Source organism: Trypanosoma melophagium (assembly GCF_022059095.1).
Source record: "Trypanosoma melophagium isolate St. Kilda chromosome Unknown ctg9segment0, whole genome shotgun sequence".
Classification (NCBI taxonomy): Eukaryota; Euglenozoa; class Kinetoplastea; order Trypanosomatida; family Trypanosomatidae; genus Trypanosoma; species Trypanosoma melophagium.
This window is the reverse complement of record NW_027125194.1, coordinates 222,279-245,461: the sequence shown is the minus strand read 5'-3', so window position 1 is coordinate 245,461 and position 23,183 is coordinate 222,279. Positions and strand designations below refer to the sequence as shown.

At 39.0% G+C, this 23,183-nt stretch overlaps 11 protein-coding genes across 12 annotated transcripts; all 11 read left to right on the top strand.

Annotated features, from left to right (window-relative positions):
* Positions 1-1,896: 1,896 nt before the first annotated feature.
* On the top strand, positions 1,897-3,963 carry LSM04_000618 (Peptidase M8; the record flags this gene model as incomplete). Its single annotated transcript, XM_067332749.1, has 1 exon — positions 1,897-3,963. One exon carries the CDS (start codon positions 1,897-1,899, stop codon positions 3,961-3,963), a length of 2,067 nt encoding a protein of 688 aa, XP_067185513.1.
* Positions 3,964-6,030: 2,067 nt separating this feature from the next.
* LSM04_001388 (uncharacterized protein) lies at positions 6,031-6,644 on the top strand (the record flags this gene model as incomplete). Its single annotated transcript, XM_067332748.1, has 2 exons — positions 6,031-6,094; positions 6,394-6,644. 2 exons carry the CDS (start codon positions 6,031-6,033, stop codon positions 6,642-6,644), a joined length of 315 nt encoding a protein of 104 aa, XP_067185554.1.
* A 1,904-nt stretch (positions 6,645-8,548) lies between these two features.
* On the top strand, positions 8,549-9,148 carry LSM04_006729 (uncharacterized protein; the record flags this gene model as incomplete). Its single annotated transcript, XM_067332747.1, has 1 exon — positions 8,549-9,148. One exon carries the CDS (start codon positions 8,549-8,551, stop codon positions 9,146-9,148), a length of 600 nt encoding a protein of 199 aa, XP_067185779.1.
* Positions 9,149-9,714: 566 nt separating this feature from the next.
* LSM04_002414 (uncharacterized protein) lies at positions 9,715-10,512 on the top strand (the record flags this gene model as incomplete). 2 transcript variants are annotated; one of them, XM_067332746.1, is made up of 1 exon in its annotated part: positions 9,715-10,512. In XM_067332746.1, the coding sequence occupies one exon, from the start codon at positions 9,715-9,717 to the stop codon at positions 10,510-10,512; it is 798 nt and encodes a 265-aa protein (XP_067185607.1). The 2 variants fall into 2 exon arrangements, with proteins under 2 accessions (XP_067185607.1, XP_067185606.1); XM_067332745.1 differs by having other exon boundaries at positions 9,982-10,512.
* A 21-nt stretch (positions 10,513-10,533) lies between these two features.
* LSM04_000842 (uncharacterized protein) lies at positions 10,534-12,063 on the top strand (the record flags this gene model as incomplete). The annotated part of the gene is made up of 1 exon (XM_067332744.1): positions 10,534-12,063. The coding sequence occupies one exon, from the start codon at positions 10,534-10,536 to the stop codon at positions 12,061-12,063; it is 1,530 nt and encodes a 509-aa protein (XP_067185526.1).
* Positions 12,064-12,147: 84 nt separating this feature from the next.
* LSM04_003032 (uncharacterized protein) lies at positions 12,148-14,695 on the top strand (the record flags this gene model as incomplete). The annotated part of the gene is made up of 2 exons (XM_067332743.1): positions 12,148-13,202; positions 13,549-14,695. 2 exons carry the CDS (start codon positions 12,148-12,150, stop codon positions 14,693-14,695), a joined length of 2,202 nt encoding a protein of 733 aa, XP_067185632.1.
* A 663-nt stretch (positions 14,696-15,358) lies between these two features.
* On the top strand, positions 15,359-15,634 carry LSM04_007967 (uncharacterized protein; the record flags this gene model as incomplete). The annotated part of the gene is made up of 1 exon (XM_067332742.1): positions 15,359-15,634. One exon carries the CDS (start codon positions 15,359-15,361, stop codon positions 15,632-15,634), a length of 276 nt encoding a protein of 91 aa, XP_067185834.1.
* Positions 15,635-15,907: 273 nt separating this feature from the next.
* LSM04_003360 (LicD family) lies at positions 15,908-16,522 on the top strand (the record flags this gene model as incomplete). Its single annotated transcript, XM_067332741.1, has 1 exon — positions 15,908-16,522. The coding sequence occupies one exon, from the start codon at positions 15,908-15,910 to the stop codon at positions 16,520-16,522; it is 615 nt and encodes a 204-aa protein (XP_067185642.1).
* Positions 16,523-16,736: 214 nt separating this feature from the next.
* LSM04_009764 (Programmed cell death protein 2) lies at positions 16,737-17,837 on the top strand (the record flags this gene model as incomplete). Its single annotated transcript, XM_067332740.1, has 1 exon — positions 16,737-17,837. One exon carries the CDS (start codon positions 16,737-16,739, stop codon positions 17,835-17,837), a length of 1,101 nt encoding a protein of 366 aa, XP_067185930.1.
* A 235-nt stretch (positions 17,838-18,072) lies between these two features.
* Positions 18,073-19,095, top strand: LSM04_007133 (Ankyrin repeat-containing domain; the record flags this gene model as incomplete). Its single annotated transcript, XM_067332738.1, has 1 exon — positions 18,073-19,095. The coding sequence occupies one exon, from the start codon at positions 18,073-18,075 to the stop codon at positions 19,093-19,095; it is 1,023 nt and encodes a 340-aa protein (XP_067185801.1).
* Positions 19,096-19,411: 316 nt separating this feature from the next.
* Positions 19,412-21,334, top strand: LSM04_001385 (uncharacterized protein; the record flags this gene model as incomplete). Its single annotated transcript, XM_067332737.1, has 1 exon — positions 19,412-21,334. One exon carries the CDS (start codon positions 19,412-19,414, stop codon positions 21,332-21,334), a length of 1,923 nt encoding a protein of 640 aa, XP_067185553.1.
* Between the last annotated feature and the right edge of the window lie 1,849 nt (positions 21,335-23,183).

Here is a 23,183-nt window from a genome sequence, read left to right as displayed (position 1 = left end):
GCACGGGTTTCGTGTGATAAGGGCAAAGTGAAGGTGATGTACGCCGGTATCTCGGAATGGAAGGAGTGCCCTGAAGAACAAGTCGCTGGAGGTGGACCGCGGCGATTCGGATACCCCCATTACACTCAAGTGCCCCAAGTACAGTGAAGTGTGCACCATCGCCCCCGACGGCAGCAGTCGCCTCCCTTTGGTTATCCCGCCAGGGGAGAAACCTGCCACGCCTCCCGGGACTGAAGGTAATGGTTCAAATGGTGGAGGTGCCGACGTGGGGAATGGTAATCAGGGTGGAAATAACAATGTGGACAACGGTAATCAAGGTGTTGATGGTTGTATTGTTCCTGCTTTCCTTGCCCCTGTGTTGCTTCTTGTTACGGTCCTCGCTCTCTTGCTTCACCAGTGAAGCGGTGATGTCAGCAGCGCATGCATACAGCACATGTACATTGATACTAAAGTATACAATTTATATTTTGTGTCTGCCTGTAGGTAGCATTAAGTTATACTCTCCTTTTTCTTCTCTTTCACACCTGATACTGCTATATACCCTTTGTTTTTTATGTTCCTGTGGGTGCGTGGTATAAATATACTTCAGTTTCTTTTCTCTTCACCGATAAATGGCACCACAGGGTACGTGCTCTTTCTTTTTATTTCTGCACCACTACTTTATATCTGTATGATGCTTTTATCTTTATATTGTTTCTCTTTTCAACACTGATTTTGTTTTTTTCTTCCTCAAGATGATACACTCTGTATATCCCTTAATGATGGATGGGTTTTGCAAATGTTACATAATATACTGGATTTCCTATAAATATTTTCTTCTGGTGTGCGTGATTGGCACCCTTGGGGTGTGTATACTGCAGCAAATACATCCTTTGTTTTTGTGGGTAATGGTTTCAGAAGGCCAGCAGCGGTTTGGTGTCTTTCTTTTCTGTTCTTTTTGTAACTTGTGTAAGTGGCGCAGCAGGCCATTCTCTCTCCCATGCTTGTGCTCTGCATCTTGATGATGTTCTTTCTCCTTCTTGGTTCTGTGCTAGTGTGTCTTTGTATTCTCCTGGAAGAGGGATGGAATGCCACTCCTGCAGTGTGGATCCCGGGAGGGTGTTTCCTACGGTGGCGCTGCGTGCGTCTTTCTGCCATTGTTTTTAGTGCCCTGCTGGGGTGGAACTTGACGTGGGCCGAGATGAGGGAGTGGTATGCCGCTCTTCCTCCATGTTTGTGTCTGTCTGTGTGTGTGAATTGGCGGCGCAGGCACTTCCACGATGGGTAGCGTATACTGCTTGTTTGGGTGTTGGCCGTATGTAGTGCGTTGTCTGCTCTTGCTACCCCCAATGGGGGCGTGAGTTGCTGTGGTCACCGGTGTGCGCTGCTGGGGCGTGCACTCTCCCCATGGCTGTGTTGTGCGGCACAGTGCCGTCCATGTGTTTTGAGTGACCTTGGTGGGCTGGAGTCGCTGGCGGTGTATGAAACGGAGGCTGAGTCCGTTGCGTTGCTTGCGCGCTGGGGTGTCTGTGAGTGTGTGGCGGCGGTTGTTGCATTTGGAGCCGTGCGTGGTGTAGCGGGTGCCCGCGATAGGTGTGTGTGTGTGTGTGTGCGTGACTGTGTGGTTGCTGCTGAGGGGACTGCGGTTAACATTACAGAAGGGTGATTGCTGCACATGATTGGGTCTCGCACCTGTTCTGGACGTGTGAGGAAGGGACGCAGTGACTGCACATCTGAGTATTCATCCACCTGTGGTAGCGCTGTATATACCATTTACTGATATCCTCTCTATCTATCTCTCTTTTTTATGTCCTTTTTCTCGTCTGTGTGCCTTTCTTCTTTATTCCTTGTAGATTTGCTGTTTAAGAGCTTCAAAGCAAGCACACCTATATATCTATTATACACGTCTGTGAGACAATGGCCCGACAGATGCACGTCTCAGTGTTTCTCCTGCTGTTGCTACTTCTGTTCGCACAGCTGTACGGCACGCGTGGAATCCTCGCCGAGCAGTCGACTGGAGTTGTGCGGGAGTTGCCCCGCAAAGGACAAGGAGCATCGCAAGCGTACACCGTTTCCACAACGGACCGAAAGTTCATCCGCATTCATGCCTCAACAGAGGACTTGACCAAGGGCAAGTACTGCAGCGGGTGGGGAGACCCGATCCCAGACTTCACTGGGAGCGTTATTCGGTGCCCTCATTGGTACGTTCTTACTGAGAATATGAAAGCCGCCCTTAAAGGTACCATTCTTCCTGCTGCCATTAAACTGCACGCCGATCGTGTGCTCGTTGATCGCGTGAGCAGTCCGTTGAAGGTTCCTGAGTTTAAAGAAGACAGTATTTGCAAGAACTTTACTGTTCCTGAGCACCACCGTAATGAAGGTGTTAATGATGCGGACATGGTGGTGTATGTGGCAGCGAGACCAGTTGATCCATTTGGCGTTCCCTGTGCTTATGATGAGAACTCCGGCCGACCTGTTGCTGGGGCGATAAATGTTCAGTTATATCCCCTAAAGGTGCAGCGGTATAATGTTCGTCGCATCGCGCATGAGATTGCCCATGCACTTGGGTTTGACTACCAGCTGTTTGTAAAGAAGAATATGGTGTCTGAGGTCACGCTTGGTGGTGAGAGGAAGCGTGTGGTGGTGAACTCAAGCCAAACGAAGAAGAAGGCACGGGAATACTACGATTGCAATAACCTGGATGGCTTGGAATTGGGGTTTCTCTTCAATTCGAACGAGATTTCGTCACACTGGGCCTGGAGAAACGCGAATGATGATTTGATGTCTTCTGGGTATCGTTTTGGTGCCATGCACTACTCTGTTCTAACGATGTCTGTGTTTGAAGATCTAAACTTTTACACAGTCAACTGGGGCATGGCGGAGTCAATTACTTGGGGCAACAAGACCGGGTGCGAGTTCTTTGGAAGTGAATGCAAGGATGAGGATGATACCAAATACCCCAGGGAGTTTTGCAGTCGAAAGGGGATTGATTTGTCCTGCACAGCTGATCGCCTTGGATTGGCGGGCTGTGATCCCTATGCGGAGGATCGATACCCAAACGAAGATTATACTCGCTGCATGGTTCGTGCTCATGGACTTATGGTGACTGAAGATCAGTTGCATTCTTTACTTTGCAGTGAAACACCAACGTTCGATTTGTCTGGTTCGATCACTGCTGATGACTCACTCTGCTTGGACGCAGAAGAATACAACATAACTGTTGAAGAACGCGGTGAAGTAAGCAAGTTCGCAACAAATGGTGTGTGTGCACGGGTTTCGTGTGATAAGGGTAAAGTGAAGGTGATGTACGCCGGTATCTCGGAATGGCAGGAGTGCCCCGAGGGACGCACAATGGAGGTGAAGCGCAGCGATTCGGATACCCCCATTACACTCAAGTGCCCCAAGTACAGTGAAGTGTGCACCATCGCCCCCGACGGCAGCAGTCGCCTCCCTTTGGTTATCCCGCCAGGGGAGAAACCAGAAACAATCCCATCTTTACCGCAAGCGGCGCCAACACCACCAGCCCCAACAGCACATCCACCAAAACCAGATCCAGTACAAGGAAAAGGATCCACGCAACCCACAACTAGAACGACTGGTACTGACCGTAGGAATACCGACATTCATTCTGGTACTGTGCCGTCGCAGTCTGTGGAAAAAAGTGCTTCCACTGAAAGTGGCAACAAGGGGCGCCAGAAGAGAGACAATACCAACGCCGCAGGATCTGCAAATGAAAACACTGATGCTTCTTCTTCCTCTTCCTCGTCGTCATCATCTTTGCCCTCCGGTTCTCACCCAATTGGTGGGACAAACACTGCCGATTCGGCGACGACTGCCATAAGTTTAAGCAAGGAAGGTCCTCCCTCTCCGCAAGCGCCAGGGGAAATAAATCTTCGTTTGGGTACGGATGGAACTCCTGCTGCAGCCTATGTTCTCCATGTTGTGTTTCTGATCATGGCTGTTGCTTTGGCTGTGCCTCTGTGAAGCATCCTCAAGGTGAGTCACCTCACTCCTATTTTGATGGTGGCACGCCCTGTGGGAACTTCCATTATATTGAATTATAAAAGGGTAAATTTTCTTGCTAAGTGATTTTGCTCGAGAATGCGCACATTAGATGCATATTTATGCATGGTGCTGCTGGTTCTTTCTTTTTATTGGGAAAAAGCGTTTGAAAGTTATAAGGTTTTCAAGTTCATCTTTTTTTTGTTCTTTTTTTTCTTTTTTTTTTTTTTTTGGAAAATGAATGGGGAAAAACATCTTTTTTTTCTTTTTTTTTTTGGAAAATGAATGGGGAAAAACATCTTTTTTTTCTTTTTTCTCTTGCAAAAAGCATGGCGCTACGTTTTTGGTCGCCATGGTAATTGGAAATCGTTTTTTACAATTATTTCTCTTTATATATGTACTACATTGACTTTGGGGAATGGCCTTCACTTCTCTGTCTCTTTGTAGGCTGGGTGAAATGTTTTGGTGGGGAAGATAAAATTGATCGATAAAGATGGAACCCTCCACTATTTGACATCGTATGATGTGCATTGGTTGTTTGCATTTTGTCTTTGTTGGTTTTAGCTGCGGATCTTTTTCTTGGTGGGGATTATAACCTCTTCTTTTCCCCTTTCGCCTTTTCAGAGAGAGAGTAAGCGCAAAGAAGCAGTCATGTGTTTGCGTTTTGTGGTGGTGTGAGTGGATTTGCAGACTACATTTATACCCCATAGGAAGCTGGGTGAATTCCAAAAGTTCTCGCGATTATGTTCGGCAAGAGAAAGTATTCAGTATTTCTTCTTTGAGTTCGACCTGGAAAAGGGAACCCTTTGGGTGAAAAGGGGGCGGAGGCCTCGCGCAAACGCCACCCCTATGACCAATAAGCGACGAACCTTTTTCGCCCATTCTCAACTGGAACTCTTTTTCCCTTTGTCGCGAAGGGAACGGGCACCGCACCACAATCACGCCGCGTAAAACCGTTTTTGCCTCTTTTTTGGCGGGGGTGGTCGGCGAATGAGGTTTCCCCACCCTCCGCCCGTTGAAGGGGCAAACGACCTTCTTCTAAAACCCCGCGCGGTTGTTCAACCCCCATGCTCCTTTAGGAGTGCGCCGTTTGCCTTGGAAAAGCGAGCAGTCCCGGATAAGCCCAAAGCAATACTAGTCCTTCCTTCAACTTTTCCGTGTTGCTTGTGGTTGTGGCCCTGGTAACTTGCCGGGCTCTGCGGGGTGAAAGTGCCTTTGGATCCCTGTGATTCCCCAGTTTTCCCGAATAACCGGGATCTGGTTCGTGTCCGACTCCTGTCGTTTCCGCGCGTCTCACAGCGCTTCTCTTTTTTGAGAATACAACGATTCCACGCAAGCGTAGCGTATTTTCAACGACCTTTGCGGTTAAGAATGGTCAACTTGCCGTTTTCTCTCATGCCGTTTTATGGTTATTCTTACACGCGTCGTGTCTCACCCTCTGATGGCGACGTATCTTGCAGCCCTCTGTTGATCGTTATTGAATGATTTTTTTTTCTTTTTTTTTGGAGGGTTACCCAATGCACAATCACGGACTCAGGGTTCTAGCGGTGTGGAACGAGAAAATTCACCCTTGAAGCTGTGCAATTTCGCTCCGCCCGCTATTGGTTCCCCAAGTCTATGTTGACAGCACTCCATATTGTAGGAGTGGGGCCATTCTGCTTATAAAATCCGATTTCCATTTTAACACTGGAAGTGCCTGTTGGGTGGGATCTGTTGATGTTTTTTTTTTAGGTCTTCTAGAAATATTTTGCGTGGGGTTCGCCCTCGTTCCTGGTAGCGTGGCCCATGTTCCTGACCATATTGAGTGGCTCTAATTTTTGCCATTTGAAAGCTAACAGTGAATACAGGTATAGGCCTTTATTGAAGTTTCACATCGTTCTTCTCTGCAGGCGCGCCAAATCTTCCAATTATTGATACTCTTTGTTACCAGGTTTGGCATGCCGACATGCGTTTTGCAACGCGATTGGCCCTTCCGATGCCAACGGCTCGGCGCACGGATTGCGAATTGAAGCGGGAATTATTGCTGCCACGTTTTCCGGTGTTATATCTATGCGGCAAATTTTTGATGCGAAAGCCATCCGATTGATATTTGAGGTTTTGGAATTTTGTCAAAGTATTTATTTGGTATAGGGATTCCATATCATCTGCGGTTTCAGAAGTCATTGTTTCCCTCTTCGATGGTCGTTTTTTTTTTCTTTTTTTTTGCCTTTACTTTTGGTTTTCAAATTTACACGACATATTCAAATATTTTATCTAAACGTTTCAGCATCAACACCGTCTGGCTTTATTTGGTAGCGGGCCGATTACATTCTCTTTGCCTTTGGCGGTGCCTGAAAGAAAAAGGGGGTCATCCTTGCATTCTGGGGGTTCCACCGTTCCCCGAAACCTTGGCACCCGAAATTGCCAGTTGAGAGTTGCCGTTTATAAAACGCATAGCTGGCTATACAGCATTCTGCCCAAATGGGTGTGTTCGACAAGAAAAGCCCCTCGCCACGAGTTGCGTTTACCAACGGCAGGGGTGCGCCCCATGCTTCTTCATGGGCTTGACCTCGTGTTGCCGGAATGAGGAAAATGTTTCCGATATGTTGCTAGAAGATGTTTGGGATATGATTCAAACAGATTGTACCACTGCGCCTTCAAAAATGAGCATGTCTTCCTCATGACGTGAACCCAAATCCCGTGACCTTTTGTTTCAGAGTTGAATGCCCTGGAGAACTGTTTTTCCTCGTTTTTCCATTTGGAGGTGTCTTGGTTGGTATTTCCTCCACTGGATACCTCCACATAACTTGCTTTATGGACACCCTGGTGGGAAAAATGGGTTGGTAAATCTCCTTTTTATTATTTTATTTCTTTTTGAATTGGTAATTCTTTTATTTTCAACCCAAGGTTTCTCTGTAGGTCCTCGCGCCTTGTTGAATTTGTCGTCTCGAAGAAAGAAAAAAAAGCTCCTCCCGTTGGATTCGAACCAACGACCTGTAGGTTAACAGCCTAACGCGCTGCCGACTGCGCCAGGGAGGACACGATCGGGACGTATAGAATAGCATAGAAATTTCTTATTTTAGCTTTAATCGTTGGTAGAAAATCCGTTCTTTTTATTCTCGACACGTCCTTCTGTAGCTCAATTGGTAGAGCATGTGACTGTAGAATTGAAAAAGCAGATATCACAGGGTCGCTGGTTCGATTCCGGCCGGAAGGAACTGTTTTTCTTCTTTTTTTTTTTCTCGTATGATTTCTGAAAACATGGATGAGGGAAAAAGTGACAAGAGTGGGGTTCGAACCCACGCCTCCGAAGAGAAGAGAACTTGAGTCTCCCGCCTTAGACCACTCGGCCATCTTGCCCAACGTGGCGCCTTTATTTTAACAAAAGGAAAAAAAAATTAATATTTTTTATCGTCTCTCCAGATTAGGGAAGGTAAAAAAACAAAACAAAAAAACAAAGGCCACTGCGAGAATCGAACTCGCGACCCCCACTTTACGAGAGTGGTGCACTGCCACTGTGCTAAGCGGCCACCCGGTCGAAGTAATTAAAAATAAATAATAATTTTATATTATTTTTTTTTAATATAATTTTTTTATTTTTTTTACAAGTCTTTTATAAACCCGATGTTGGAGCCTTGGGCGTATTTAATGTTCAAGGACATCCACAATCTGGAAATTCAACAGAGAAGATTAGCACTCTCCCTGCGCAAGGCTGATGTCAATCTTCGAGAGATATAGCTTTTTTCACTTTTTTTTTTTTCATATAACGTTTAAAATACCCAATAGAAAAAATAGTTTAATATTCTTATAATTGACAATTATCGCGTCGGCCGCTTGGTCTAGTGGTATGATTCCTGTTTCGGGTACAGGAGGTCACGGGTTCAATTCCCGTAGCGGCCCAATGTTTTTCCGACACTTTCCTTACTACCCTCCTCCCGGGGAGCGTTTGTCCTTTTTTAACGGGCCCCAAAAGGAGAAAGAAAGGAGTTCGTGAAATGGAAATCCCCAGAAAGAAAAAAGGAAAATTATACATATAAATTTTTTTTTTTTTTTTGCTTTTTGCTCTTCGGGGGTTTCCCCGCAGAAGAAAAAAAAACCGCCGCCAACCCCCTAAACCAGGCCGCAGGTTCTTATTTTTGTTTTTCTTTGTTGTTTTTTTTTTTTTTTGAGGCCTTGGAAGGGGGACGCGTCCCCCAAAGAAAACCCGAAAACAAATGGCAAAAGGGGGCCGGGGAAGGTTTTTTATTCGTCCGAAAGGGGGTGCCGGGGCTTCCGGGGAGGGGGTCGAAAGGCCTTCGGCCTCTAGGGTCCGGGCGGCCTTATTGGTTGTACTCTTTTTTTTCTCTCTTTTCTTTTTGATCCGCTTCTTCTTAGCTGGCGTTCTTTCTTTTATTTATAGGTTCGTATTGGGTTGTGAAGTCTCAGAGGTGTTTTATCTTTAGTTTTCTTTTTTTCCTTTTAGTAACCCTTTTTATCTTTCCTGAATGCTACCCATTCTATTTTCCTTTGTTTTCTTTGTTAGCTGATTTCTTACCCTCTTTGGAACCAAAAGAGAAAAGAAAGAAAAAAAAACTACAAAGAGTTAGAAATGAGTACAGAAGAGGATAAAAATCCTTCTTTTATAGATTTGGAAGATTTATATAATCTTAGTAGGGCTAAAGTGGATGATCCTTCTGTTCTAAATCATAATATTCGAAAAATTTGCTTACTTCTTGGAACTAAACACCATGAAAAGGCTGATCAGGTGCTTGGAATGATAATAATGCTTCATTTAACACGAATGGTTTTAGCATCATGGATGGTTCTACTTAAATGTTTACGAGAATCTTCAGAAATACAAGTTCAACTATCTTTAATACGTCACTTTGGAAATATATTTGACCGTGTTATAACATCTCAACGAAGTAAAGCTCTTAGAGTTTTTGCTAAAGAAGTTTTAAAGTTACTAGATTCTTTGGATTTTCTTGTAACTAGTAACTCATTCCTTATTGGTTTTCGTGTAATCATAAAGTCTCTTGGAAATTATGGAAAAAAAAATCTTGCAGAAACTATTCTACGAAAACTCTTAAAAAATAGTATACAATGTGAAAGAACTGAAATACGTCGATCAGCTGCACTATTAGCAGTAGAATTAATAGCAGATACACCTTATTGTAGTACATTTTCTAATTTTTTAGATACTGTATAAATGAATAGTGATTTATTGGGAAGCTGTATTACCTTGGATGCAAGTTTACCCCTTTTAATAGAGCAAGCAAAAAAGAAAAAAACTATCCCTTAATCCTACTACATAACTTACCATCTTGCATGCCAAAACTTGTATAGATAAGTGGATGTTATCTTTATTTCTTGAGAATTCAATTCGTTTTTTAATTATTCCTCTTATTGTTTCATGTTATGAAAAGGTAAAACTTTTCGATCCCTTATGGATACTACCTTCATATGACAAAATATTTGAAAAGATAATTATCTTTTTATCGCAACAAGATATTAAAACTATTTTAATATCAACTTTACTAAATATTCTTCGACTTTTAAAACCACAAGGAAAAAAAAAAAGAAATTGAAGTTCTTTGGGATTTAACCTCTAATACTGATCCTATGCTTCGGTATAATGCTTTATGCTGTTTAACAACCAGAGTGAATATTATGATATATAACTTTGCAAGAGATTTACTAACTCATACTATAACTCTTCATAAAAAATATATGACTATAAAATGTAGCTAGACTGTTTCTGGATTACTTATATTGATGACTGCATTAACTTTAAATACATATCAAGAGGATTCAAAAAAGTCTTTACAAGTTATAGGTTCACACTTTGACTTAACAAATCCTCTAAATTCTGCTCCTTCTGTACAAATTGAACTTCTTCATTTAATTGAAAAGTTACCAGATCTTTGTATAACGTTGTTTTCCTTTGTGTTGCAATCTTTAGTAGAAATTGACTCAAGACTTCGTAAAAGTGCCTTTACTGTCATAATAAAATGGTGTGAAAGGTTTGTTTTGGATAGTGTAATGTTTAGTATCCCTTACTTTCGCGGAGTAGATTTTATAGAAGGATATTCTTCTACAAAGTTTCAAGTTCAAAAAAGAGAAGTAATTTGGTTATGTTACTCTCAAAATGTAGTATTTTTGATTTTATATTTTATTAAGAAATTGAAATTTGAAGTGGGAAATTCTTCTAAAGAACGTTATCACCTTATTCAATGTAGTTGTGAAGGTTTATTGAGTCTACCTAAATTAACTACAAACTATACTTCTTTAAGTAGTAAATTACTTGAAGAAATTTTTTATCGAGCATTTATAGCTTTAAAAGGTTTATTACTTTCAACAGAGAATTTTTCATTAGATATTTATCTCTCTTTGATTTCAGCAACTTTTTCTTGTTTGAAGAAATCTAATGTTAGGGATTCTTTTGATATACTTATACACAAACAGCTCTTTGACTATACATGGAGTGTTATTTATTTGTGTGGTAAAGCAATTGATCCAGTTTCAGTACTAACTTTACATGAAGAACATACTTTTTACCTAATGAGACAATAATTATCAGAAGATTTTGAAAAAATGGTTCTTTCTTCAGCTTATTCTAGACATACTAATATACAAAACTATCGTGATGCTCATATTTTTCAACTTATTGAACAACTTGCTGAACATTTTATAGAATTGATTCGTTTTGGAAACTCCTTCCCAGTTTTTATTTCTCATATAAGTCAAGTATATCCATACATACTTTCTTGCTTTGATATATTGGTTACATCGAATACTCTCGTTTTGTTAAAAAGTTATCGAACCCTTTTTGAGCTTTTATTTTGTAATAATAATGTAATAACCAAGGAAAATATACAATATGAAACTGAAACAATATTTGATTATACAAGGTTTCTTTCATCAACTATTAAAATATTAACCAATAGTCTTACTTTTGATTTAATGTTTGTGGGTGATGAACTATTTAAATTTATTAAAGTATTAATTCAAAAAGATAAAGTTATTAATGATAAGAAATACTACCTTGCACTGGATACAAACTTCTCACTTGTAAAGCGGATGTTTTCCATTGTAACTGATAAAAACTATTATAATCTTGTAAGTGGGGTAACTATAGTTGAACTAATTTTAGGTATACCGGATTTGCTGCTTTCATCACCGTATGTTACCCATATTATGGAAATAGTAGGAGGAAGTGAATGTAGAAAAATATTGACAATAATTGATGAAACTAGTAAAGATCTTCAAAGTGATAAGTTTAATAATTGCAGAGATATTCTATTACATATGTTGGTATTTTATACAAAGATTGATAATGAGGATATTTTAGAAATACTTACAAGTTGTAGTAATCTATTTAAACAAAGATGGGAAAATAGTGAAGATTTTCTCTCTGAGTTTTACAAGTTTTGTGAATACATTCTTATTAGTGATTCTATAGATTCTATATTAGATTTACTTCTACAACAAGAGGAATTACTCGCTTCAAGTATTTGTCTCTGTATTTTAGATCCATTTTATATTTATCTTTTATTTGAATTCATTCTAAAGACAAAATGTGAAACGTTTATATTGGAACTTGTGTTGGTTATGATTGGAAATATTGAAGATGATATAAATGTGAAAAAGGCTCACTTAGTAGTAAATGAAAGAATTTTTGGTGTTCATGATGATCTTATTGCAGGTATAGTAGATTCTTTTCGCTGGGGATGGGTAGAATGTGAAGAATCATTTATATTAGTACAACTTATTACAGATACTCGGTATAGTTTTTCACTTCGTAGAGCATTCTATAATGCTGCGAAAAAGAGTTTTTTACACTTTCCTTTATCCTTTATGAAAAATCCTGAGTTTTTACATATAGCCTTTTCTTCTTTCCCCCAAGTAGTTCCAACAAGATTTTATGAAGAAACTCAGGAAATTCCTTCCTTAACAGTATTATGTGAAACTGTAGGTTTTCGCAATGTAAATTTATTGACTTTTAATTTGGAAAAAGACTCTACAAATATTTCAAGTAAAACAAAAAAAGAAGAGTTCTATACTTTAATTTTTGGACTCCCTTTTGTTACATCTGGAATCTCGAAATTACCGACACTTTTTTAAAAAATTCTGGGTACAAACTCTGTTACTATAAAGGGATTAATTGAATGTATTCATCCTAAGTATTTAGAAAACCTTTTATCTACTATGGGAGAACATGAATTACTTAATTTATTGGATTTAGTTGATATAATTGAATTAATAAAGTTATGCATAAGAGGTGGTTTGACATCATTACAACTAAAATCTATAACGGTTTACTCTTTATTAAAAAGGATTCTTGAGTTATTATCTACAGAATCAGAAAGTATTGAATTAGACCTATGTCTAAGATATTCATCTATGTTTTTACTAGTCATAGTCTCTCCTAAGAAGAAATGTGGATGGGATGAAATTCTAAATTATGAAGAATTAACAGAGGATGCTATTCCTTTAAAAATGTTGCTATTATATATTATAAATAAATGTTTAGAATTATCTTCAATGGATATAAAATTAATGGCAAGATATGTTGTATCTATTTTTATTTATTTATCATGTAATATAGGTTCAGGAATTTATAAATCTATACTTTGGTTGGTTGTCAAATGTTGTATATATTCTGTATGGGAAGTAATAATGGAAGAAGAGTTATGTCGAGTATATGATTTGGCATGTCTTAAATTTCTCTGTAAATTAAATCAAACCATTGGACTTCCTGCTCAACTTATAGAAGAGATTCATGCCCGATATACACCACAACTTTTGTCATTTGGTAATTCTAGAGAACTTGATGGAGATGAACAACATCTCATATTTTGGATTATAACAAGTTTATTGTTACATACAGTTATATCAGAAGAACGTCATTCAAAAACTAAAACACATATGAGTTTAACAGATATATTATATCAATATAATGATTTTCCTTTGGAATTAATGTCTTCTGAATCATCTTCAAGAATAAAATTCATATGTAATACTTCTATGTTTTCACCTTATGCGCTAATTCCTATTATCCCAAGTCAACGACATTGGAATATTCATACTACAGGGCATATTCTTTCATTAAGTAGACGTTATACACCTTCAAAAGAAGTAACCAAGAAAATTTTCGCATCACTTCCTCATTTTTACCTTCACGTAATTTCATCTGTTATAACTAGTACATTGAAATTTCCTATTTATTGTATATCAGACATTTTCAAGCGTATGAGGGTACAGTTGGGTCAAATATTCTTACAAACCTCTTTATATGGTATCGTGATTACGCATCTTCATTTATTGATAACAATTCTATTCATCGTAATATTCTTCATTTTCATGTGGGTTTACTTCCTTATTTTAATAACAAATCTCCGTTAATATTTGATGTATTAAATACAGTTTCATGTACAACAATTATGTTGAGTTTATTTACAACAGGGGACGAAAAAATAAATGGGTATATTGATCCTATATCGATTCTTTCAAAAGTAATTAAAATGGAAATATTTTCTTATATAGGTTCTCTTACAGCTATGATTATAATTTCTGGTTCATCTACGCATAAAGAACTTGAACCAGTAGTTTTTTTTTACTATCACGTCGATTATTTGATGACTTAGAATCAACAACTTCTTGGGGTTATTTGTCATTTAACTTTGGTATCTTACAAATGATACGTAGTGCGTGTAGTATTCTTTCTCTCCTTCCAGATGATAATCTTTCGATAAAAATATGTGAGACTCTCTGGAATGGGGTTCTTACTAAAATGTCTGGACGTCGTATTCAATACTATGCATATTATACACTACAATGCATTGGTCACGTAACAACTGTAGGTCAAGCCCAATGGCGTACATTACGAGCTCTCTTGAGTAGTAGCCCAGATTACAATGAGAATGATAAACCAAGTTTTATTCTTGAAGAAAAATTAAGGAATGATGATATGGAGGGTTTAAAGGGTTTAACTACCTTCATAGCTCCTGTACGAGAAATTCCACTTCCGTTTCAAATTCCTCCTTATGCTTTACAACTTCAAAAAGACATAAATAAACTTATTATTATTGAAACATCTGCTTCATTGGTTTTACGAAGTGCTTATAGTGAAATTCAGAGAGAAGAATTGGATGATAATAGTATTCAGGTAGTTACTTTTTTGAAAACTATTCATGATACTCCATCTTATACTAGTGGAATGACACAACTTATTGTTAATGAGCTAATATCTAAAATATTTAAACAAGAAGATGCACTGTTTCTTGCATTAAACCGATTTGATTTTACTATTACTCCTAAACGTTTACTTTTGTATGAGTTTCATGAAATGTCTGAAAGAATTATAAAGGAAAACAATCAAGAAGAATCTCGTTGGGGTGTCGTTGCAGATGCAACACGACTTTTATTTGAGGCTTCATTGGGAAAAGAATTTACATCATTGTATTCATGGTGGTGGTTAATTTGTGTTATACTAAACAGTTTTCTTAGCATGAAGGAACCTAAACTTTCTCATGTTATTGCCGTAATCCTTACACAACCTCTTGGCATTTCCACTGAAAGAATCATAGCAATGAATATAACTTCTTATCTTTTAAAGATAATGGACTGTAAGTCAAGGTTAAGAAAATTTTTTGGAGAGTTGAAAGAACTCTGTGTTGCTCGATCATCAAAAGAATTTTTGACCAAATCTGTAACAGAAATTATAACTACCTTGTTGCAAAGTATCCCTCCATAAGTGGAATCTAGAGTTGTAGTTCTAACCCTTTTTTTTTTGGTTTTGGTTATTGATTTCATGATGAGAGAGTTATGACATAAATAACCAAATAAAGTTGTGCCCCTTTTTTGTTTATTTATTTCCTTCTTGATGTTCCGCGAAAAGAGTATGTGTTCAATCAGAGATTTATATAATGTGATGGGTCACAAGTGTTGAAAGGATTTTCATTCCTTTTCGGTTTTTTTTTCATTTTATTGTCTGTGATTCTAGAGATAAGTACAAAGAGGAAACTCACGAATGGTTTGGGGTTTCATTTTTTCTTCCTCTTACCGTTTTTACCCCTTTTATTTCCTCTCCGCGTGAAGGTGGGGATGCGCTTTGGGACCCCCCACCTTGTAACTTCTACTACGTAGACGTCCTCGATAAGTTACAGAAGAGTGATTGATTTATTATTTTTAATGATTGGTATGAATTACTTATTTGAGAAAATGCGTGTGTACAAGGGTATACAAATATATATACAAATATATACAAATATATATATATATATATATATATATATATATATATATATATATATATAATACTTTTCAGTAATTTCCTATTATTCTTTTGCCACAGGAATTTGGGTAAAGTCAGAAAGCATATTTTTTCTCCTTCTCTTTTTTCGTACATCGTAGATTTATGGTTGGGAGAGTTTCTCGTTCTATTGGTGAGTCTTATTTAGAAAATGACGATGAATCTTCACTAACGGATGTCCTCATTCCATTATCTCGAGTCTTGAATGGTGAATTTGACTGTCGACATTGTCGTCAACTCCGATTGCGAATAGCTCACCTGGAACGGGAACTTGAGTCTGCGCGTGCTCGGGACCTAAAACAAAAGGATGAGTTGCGACGCCTTAGATATGCTGCAGGTGTACAAAAATACGAACAAAAGTTAAATGTGAGTATGTCTTAAAAGGCTTTTTTTGTAATACCAAAACACAAAAGCGGAAAACGCAAAAAAAAAAAGGACGTCAAAGGAATATTTCTTTTTGGTTGGACAATCTATTGCGTTTTTTTTTGTTTTTTTGGTTCCACTTGTTTTCCTTTCTTTTTCTTTTTTTGTTCTAATCTCTTTTTTATTTGTTTTTTAAAAGAAGCTAATAATAAAAAGAGACATTGCTTTTCTGGGATTGATAAAAAGAACAAAAACAACATCAAAGAAAATAATAACCACCTACTTGCTATCATGAAAGTCTCCTCAAAGAAACAAGAATCATTTGGTTTATATTTTACCCGTGCGATTGTAGTAGCACTTCTAGGGGTTGTGACATATGTGACAGTGGCATACTGCGTTCATGTTTACTATGATAGGGAATCTGCATTTCGCGGGGCCCTAGCTTGTTCTATGCGCGTATTGGAGGATCACGACATAATATTTTGGTTGCAGAACGGTACTCTTCTTGGATCCAGACGATTGGGAAGATTGATACTTTGGGATGCCGATCTTGACATTGGATTTAAAAAGATTCCTAATAAAGGTAAGACCCTCACAATGTTGCGAGAGCTAGATTCCAGGTGCTTTGGCTTTACTTCAAGTGTTCGCGTAGGTGCTCAAAATCAAATAAATATTTATCGTAAATGTACCAAGCGAATTTGCGCAGAATTTCACGAAACAGTTATAGAAAATGGAATTGTTACTTCTGGTGATGGTCATTCTCTTGAAAAGGAATTATTTCCTCTTGAGATGTGCACAGTTGCCGATGTCGTGGCTAGGTGCCCACATAATACGCCTTTTTACTTGATGGAAGCATATGGTAATGAATGGTTGACTCGGTCGCTTTCAAAGTTATTCTGGGGTTAATGGTATCTTGCATGCTGATATTCTAACTATTCTGGCTCATATATATTTCTTGAGTGAAAATATAACGTTTCCTGACAATAAGACGCTTATTATTATTATTATTATTATTATTATTACTTTTATTTCTTTTTTTCTGATTCTGTGTTTTCTCCTGCAAAAAAAAAAAAAAAAAACTCTTTTTGTCTGACGAAAAATAAAAACTACAAAGCTTTCAATGTCGAAAAAGGAAGTTGTTTGGCTTGGGGCGCCAGTAAAGGCTGCGGGTGCAGACCTTTCCTCTGTTTACACTTCAAAAATTGGTGGATCAGCTATTCTTTTTCGGGAAATATCGGATTGTGGGGTATTTCAGTGTCCAAAATGCAAAAGCAGTCGTGCAGTCTCATTACTGGCACAGATTTATGCCCCCCTAGAAGTTTACGATAGAATAATCTACGTTTTTGTTTGTGCTAATTGTAGCAAAGAACAGAGTAGCTTTTGTTTTGCTCTTAGATCGCAAAACTTTAATCCTTCCTACGTGACAGTATCATCAATTGACGATGAAGCAGAAGGAGTAAAAGAGGGTATTTTTTTTGAAGAAAACGGTGATTGGGGAGATGATGAAAACATATCATCTGAAAAGGTTGACGGGGAAGAGTACGGTGTGTGTAATGCTGCAGTCGGTGTTATTATCACTCCTCCCATTACTATTACTACTACTACTACTACGACGACGACGACGAGCTCTATTAACAAAGAAGAAGGAGAGACTAAAGAAAAGGGAAAAGAGGAAGCTAATATTGATGATGTTCACACTGTTCAATTGCCTTCGACTCTCGCTTCTCCTGGATCAAAGGCACAGGTTGAGGGTTTGTGTTACCCATGTTTTGCGCTTGATGTGTTTGAGGAGCCACCAAAAATAAAAATCAAGTCTGCAACTATAAATGATCAGTTGCGTGAGGTTCGAAAGAAATATGGTGATGATGTTGTAGAAACAACAGTAATCGATGATGATGATGAACCATTACATGAGAAACGTCTGCGAAAGTACGTTGAAAGAATTGGTAGGGTTCCCTCGCAGTGTATTCGATGGGCTCCAAACCAAGAGCCACTGAGGTCCTCTGTCAAAACAATTGTTGTGCCTAATTGCCCTCAATGTGGTAGTGTGCGCCGATACGAACTTCAACTTACTTCACCTATCATTTACTATCTTGTTAAAGCAAAGGATGAGAAAAAACATCCTTTGCATTTTGGAAATGTTTTGGTATTCACATGTAGTGGTAATTGTAATTCAAACTCGTATGTACTGGAGTATTGCGTGGTTGAAGAGGAAATTTAAATACTTCTTTTGTCATTTGTAATATCCTTGGTCAATAGAGGATTAGTATTTACTCGAGTAAGTTATAAGTTTAACATTTTACAAAAAAAAAAAAAAAAACAGTAATTTTCACTATATTATTTTTATTTTTTTGTTTTTATTTTTTGTATGGATCTTTAATATAGAAATCTAACATGATACTGACATAATTTCGTTATCGTCTTTCTCTTCAATCCTTTAATTTAGGTTAAGGCTAATGAATCGAAATATATTTGAAGCAATTGACAAAGGAGATCATGAGGCACTAAGAGAGAATTTTGGCTCAATAAATGTAAACAAATCAAACTCCGATGGATATACACCACTCTACTACGCATGTATGAAGAAAGGAGTGGGGGTTAAGACAGTTCAAGAGATTATTCTTCTTGGTGCGGAGGTGGACATGAAAGGCGCAGATCGTGAGACTCCTCTCTACATCGCTTGCTTTAATGGAAAACTTGATGTTGCGTTGGTGCTTCTTGATGAAGGTGCAGATATTGATGCAAGAAATGGAACAGATGGTGAGACAGCTCTTCATGTTGCTGCCCGTACAGGAAATTGCGCTCTAATTAATATTCTTGTTGAACGAGGTGCGGGTTTAAATCCCCAAAATATAAGAAAGGAAACTCCTTTATATCTTGCTGCAAAAGGTGGTTATCATAATGCTGTATACCATCTTTTGAAAGCTGGTGTAAATACCAATATATGCGATATTGATGGCAAAAGTCCACTATATATTGCTTCAGAAAAGGGTCACAAGCATGTGGTCATTCTATTAAAAAGCAACCGGAATGATCTTGCTTTGGCAAAGGCGAAAGCAGATGAAGAACTACGGTTACATCCCTTACCAATAAAGTCTACTGAGGAAATATATGAAAAGGCTGCAGAGGATGCTGCAGCTGGTCGACCTATTCGCCATATTTCAATTGATCCAGAACCGGAAAGGGTAACACGACCCCTGGACGTTGTTGAAATTGTTGTACCTCAGGCCAAGTGGGGAATGCATAATCCTTTTGGGGCTTTACCTGAAGGACCATGTCGATCTCTCGAGGAGGTGGGGTATGATGAACCACCTTCTATACCAGCTTCTTTGCGAAATCTTCCTCCGGTGAAACCACAACGCATTGGTGGTACTTCTATGCGAATTGGGACAAGCATTGACACAGTTGGAGTAGAACCTATAAGGGTAAACAGCCTTTTAGGTGACTCCCTGCAGTTCTCAAGGCCTTTAAACAAATAACTCTTTATACGTTTTATTGGTTTTCTTTTGTTTTCTTTCCTTTCTTCTTTCTTCCTCTATTCAATTATGTGTGTTTATTTTGAGCGTATCCAGTATTATTTGAATTTATTCTGTATATGTAACTCTGATACTACGTTTTTTTCTGTTTTCTGTTTACCTTTACAGGTTCCACATTTATTGGAAGACCTTTTTCTTATCTGATTTATTCATACCTCTGGGTATCGAGCGTCTCGGTACATATTTTCTTTGCTGTTTAAGGTAGATGTTGAAAAGTAAACGAGAAAATATAGGAAAAAGGGAAGGAAGTTTCATTACCATGCGTTGCCCTGCTTTTATGGGGGATATGAATTACTTGTTTATCTTCGGCTGTTTGTGTTCAGTACTACTGTTGATCACAGGAAGAACGGTGAGTGCCGAGGAGAGTTTTAGAATTGAAGAAGACCCATGGGAAATAAATAAAGCTTCTGGGAGTCCTTCCCAGGAAAATGACATTACCACCATGTATCAAAATGACAAAATTCGGCATTTAGAAGAGGAGGTTGCACGTCTTAGGAAACTGGAGCAAGAACGCAGACGTTCAGAAGAGGAGACTCATGGACACGAACCGTATGAACAAGAGACAAGGTTGTTACGAGATGAAGCTGAAGAAGCTAGACGACGACAGGCTGAAGCTGAAGAAGCTAGACGACGACAGGCTGAAGCTGAGGAATCCAGACGACGACAGGCTGAAGCTGAGGAATCTAGACGACGACAGGCTGAAGCTGAGGAAGCTGAAGAAGCTAGACGACGACAGGCTGAAGCTGAGGAAGCTGAGGAAGCTAGACGACGACAGGCTGAAGCTGAGGAAGTCAGACGACGACAAGCTGAAGCTGAGGAAGCTGAGGAAGCTAGACGACGACAGGCTGAAGCTGAGGAATCCAGACGACGACAGGCTGAAGCTGAGGAATCTAGACGACGACAGGCTGAAGCTGAGGAAGCTGAAGAAGCTAGACGACGACAGGCTGAAGCTGAGGAAGTCAGACGACGACAGGCTGAAGCTGAGGAAGCTGAAGAAGCTAGACGACGACAGGCTGAAGCTGAGGAAGTCAGACGACGACAAGCTGAAGCTGAGGAATCTAGACGACGACAGGCTGAAGCTGAGGAAGCTGAAGAAGCTAGACGACGACAGGCTGAAGCTGAGGAAGTCAGACGACGACAAGCTGAAGCTGAGGAAGCTGTCGTTTCACTCCTTAATCGTTTGGCTATCCAGGTTTCCGTATTGGGGGAATCTCTGACTGCTGCTAAGGATCGAGTTCGTTATGCTTGTTCTGGAGCAGATGAAGGGGTAGATGTTTGTCAAGCCTCCCTACGTGCCCTCCGTGAGGCTGCCTTGAGTCTAACTATTGCTATTGATGATACAGGCAATTTCTCGGTATCCAGGGAAGTAAAAAATGGGTTACATACAGAGGGGAAATTCAAAGATACTTCAGAGGTTCATAAAATTCCTTTAGGAGAAACACCTAAGAACGGTAATGAAGCTTTTCAGTCGAAATCTCTCAGTGCTAATGATGATGTTGTTGCTGAACTTGAAGAGGCTGCACGCGGAGCGGGATATGACTTGAAACGCTATGATGAAAAGAAGGCTCCTGTTAACCTAACAGCTTCGTGGACGTGGGTTGGAACGCTATTTGTTTTTCTTGTAGTTGGAGCGGCTAAAAAATCATGGTGGTTCTCTAAGAAGGTTGAAGGAAAAAAAGAGAAAACGGAGAATTATGTAAATGGTGAAGCACAAAATCAACTTTTGAATAAAAACAAGGATGCTGCTGAGGCTTGTGGCGATACTCATCCTCCCAAAGAGGTACCACACCGGCCCCAGGGGACTCAATCAGATGTGAAACCCGACATCACGAATACTGTAGACAGGTTGCCGGTCAGTAAAGCTGCAAGTACGGTTCGTCCCAACACCTTGCAGACACACCCTTTTAGTGGGATGAACCAGCAGGGTGCAGGAACGTCAAACACATTGCGTCGCAGAGTGGGACCTCCTCAGTCACTACAACCACCGCAACCATCCTCTGTGGTTGATGCACGACATGGTCCACCGCTCAGCGGGGTGTCTCAAGAAGGTGTAGCGGTGTCAAACAAACCGCAGGATAGTTCGATGGATGTGGGACCTTCTTTTGAGCAAGATGCTGATGTAAAAGGTTTTGAGGAGTCTCTTGACGAGCTCCGAAATCCGTTTCTTCAGAGATGGTCGTAACTATTTGTGGAAAATAATAAAAAAAAAACGAAAAAATGAGAATCACGTCGAAGGATGATAATTGGCACTGGGTAGTGTTTTTTTTTTTAATTTCTGTACCTGTTTCTGAAGGACTTTTTTCTTAAATATTTTTCGTTTTATACTGGATAGTGAAGTTTCTTGTGCATGCCGAAATAAGGCAGGAAACGCATGGAAGGAATCATACCGTATGCAATTTGCCAACTGTTTTGATTTAATTTGTATGCGATAGAAAGACTTGTAGCGTGGAAGATGAGAACATGGTAGCGAAGAGGAAGTATACAACGTATGTGGAGGCTTGTTTTCTGCAGGGTTATTCGTGCAAAACCTTCTGTATCGACGTTGCCTTAATTGCAAAAAAAAAAAAAACTGCAACGGAATTGGTCCTTTGCAACAAGTTTCTTTTGTCAATATCAAATAGTTCCGTTTTAGTTGGAAGTGGGTATGCAAAAATTTTTTTGTACATCTGAGCCACGGAAGATCTCACGTTATATTAGTAAGTGATGATTTGATTAATGAATCAGCTAAAATAAGGTGTCCATTACAACAAGCAACAGTTGCAGAAAAGGTCTTATACGCGGATTAGGAGCGTAGTTATGGCAGGAAGAAGATATGGAAAAACGGATGCGAGATTCGGATGTTCAGGACGAAGACTTTGTGGCCATGCAAATGAGAGAAAAATTGATTATCGGTATTTTTATTTCTCAAGTTGGGACCAAAATAAGATCCACATCCTACACGAGTAATTATCAAAAGCATTTTAGTGAGGTTAAAAAAGTGGGACAAGGTTAATCAAATAACAAAGCTTTGAAACTGTATAACTGTTACTACCACTATCACCACCACTAATAATAACAACAACAACAACGGTGGAGGGTGAACTACACGATATGTCAAAGATATGGTAGCCATTGTAAACGAAAAACTGTACAGAGGGGTTGAAAGAAGGGTTCAAGAAATGAGGATAAAGAGGGAGATGGAGGAAAGGTTTCTTTAACTATATGGTGAGATCAGTGCGACCTCTTTTCACCCCAAAAATAAACTGTTCGTCTTGAGGAGAAGGAGTACTTGAGAAAAAGAAAATATTGATACGTTTGGGATTCAGAAAAAAAAAAAAAACAAGTGAGAAACTCGTATTAAAATAAGCAATTCTTCTGAGAAAACCATAGGCAGTTCATGTAGCACACTGCTTATATTTTTCAATTACGAGAGTGATGAATAGTCAGGACTATTTGTGCGATTTGCCAATGAGAGACTGTGCAATAACCATACTAAAGTTGTATGGTTTTGTTTTTAGGCTAACAATAAATAATCACATTGGAACGTTGGATGTACCTAGTTACCATTCATGGATTGCAACGGATCAAGTGACTGTTTGAAGGAAAGAAATATACAATGTGCGTCTTTTTTTTTTTTTTTTTTGAATCAATGGGAAATGAGGGAAGAAATTATAGAGCTTGATGTGGTGACTCTTTAATGTCTGGGAAAGACAAGCAAAATGAAATAATATGTGCTGCAGAATGTTCCGATGTTGAAACAGAAATAAGTAAAAAAAAAAAAATGAACTGAAATGAAATGAAGAAGAAAGCACGAACATGAGGAGTGCACTTTTTGACCATGTCTTTATGCGTAAACCTGGTCAATTTGAGTCTATGCGAAAATACAATCTCCCTGCTTTCTGTATTTTTTTTTTTACTTCTTTCGTTTTTCCTTCCAGTAAAGTAGGAGGGGGATTAGAATGTTTTTCAAAGTAGTATTATATAATATCTGATGTCTCTGCTTTTACAATTTGCATACCTTACTCTTTGTTTTTATTGCCAATGAAAAGTAA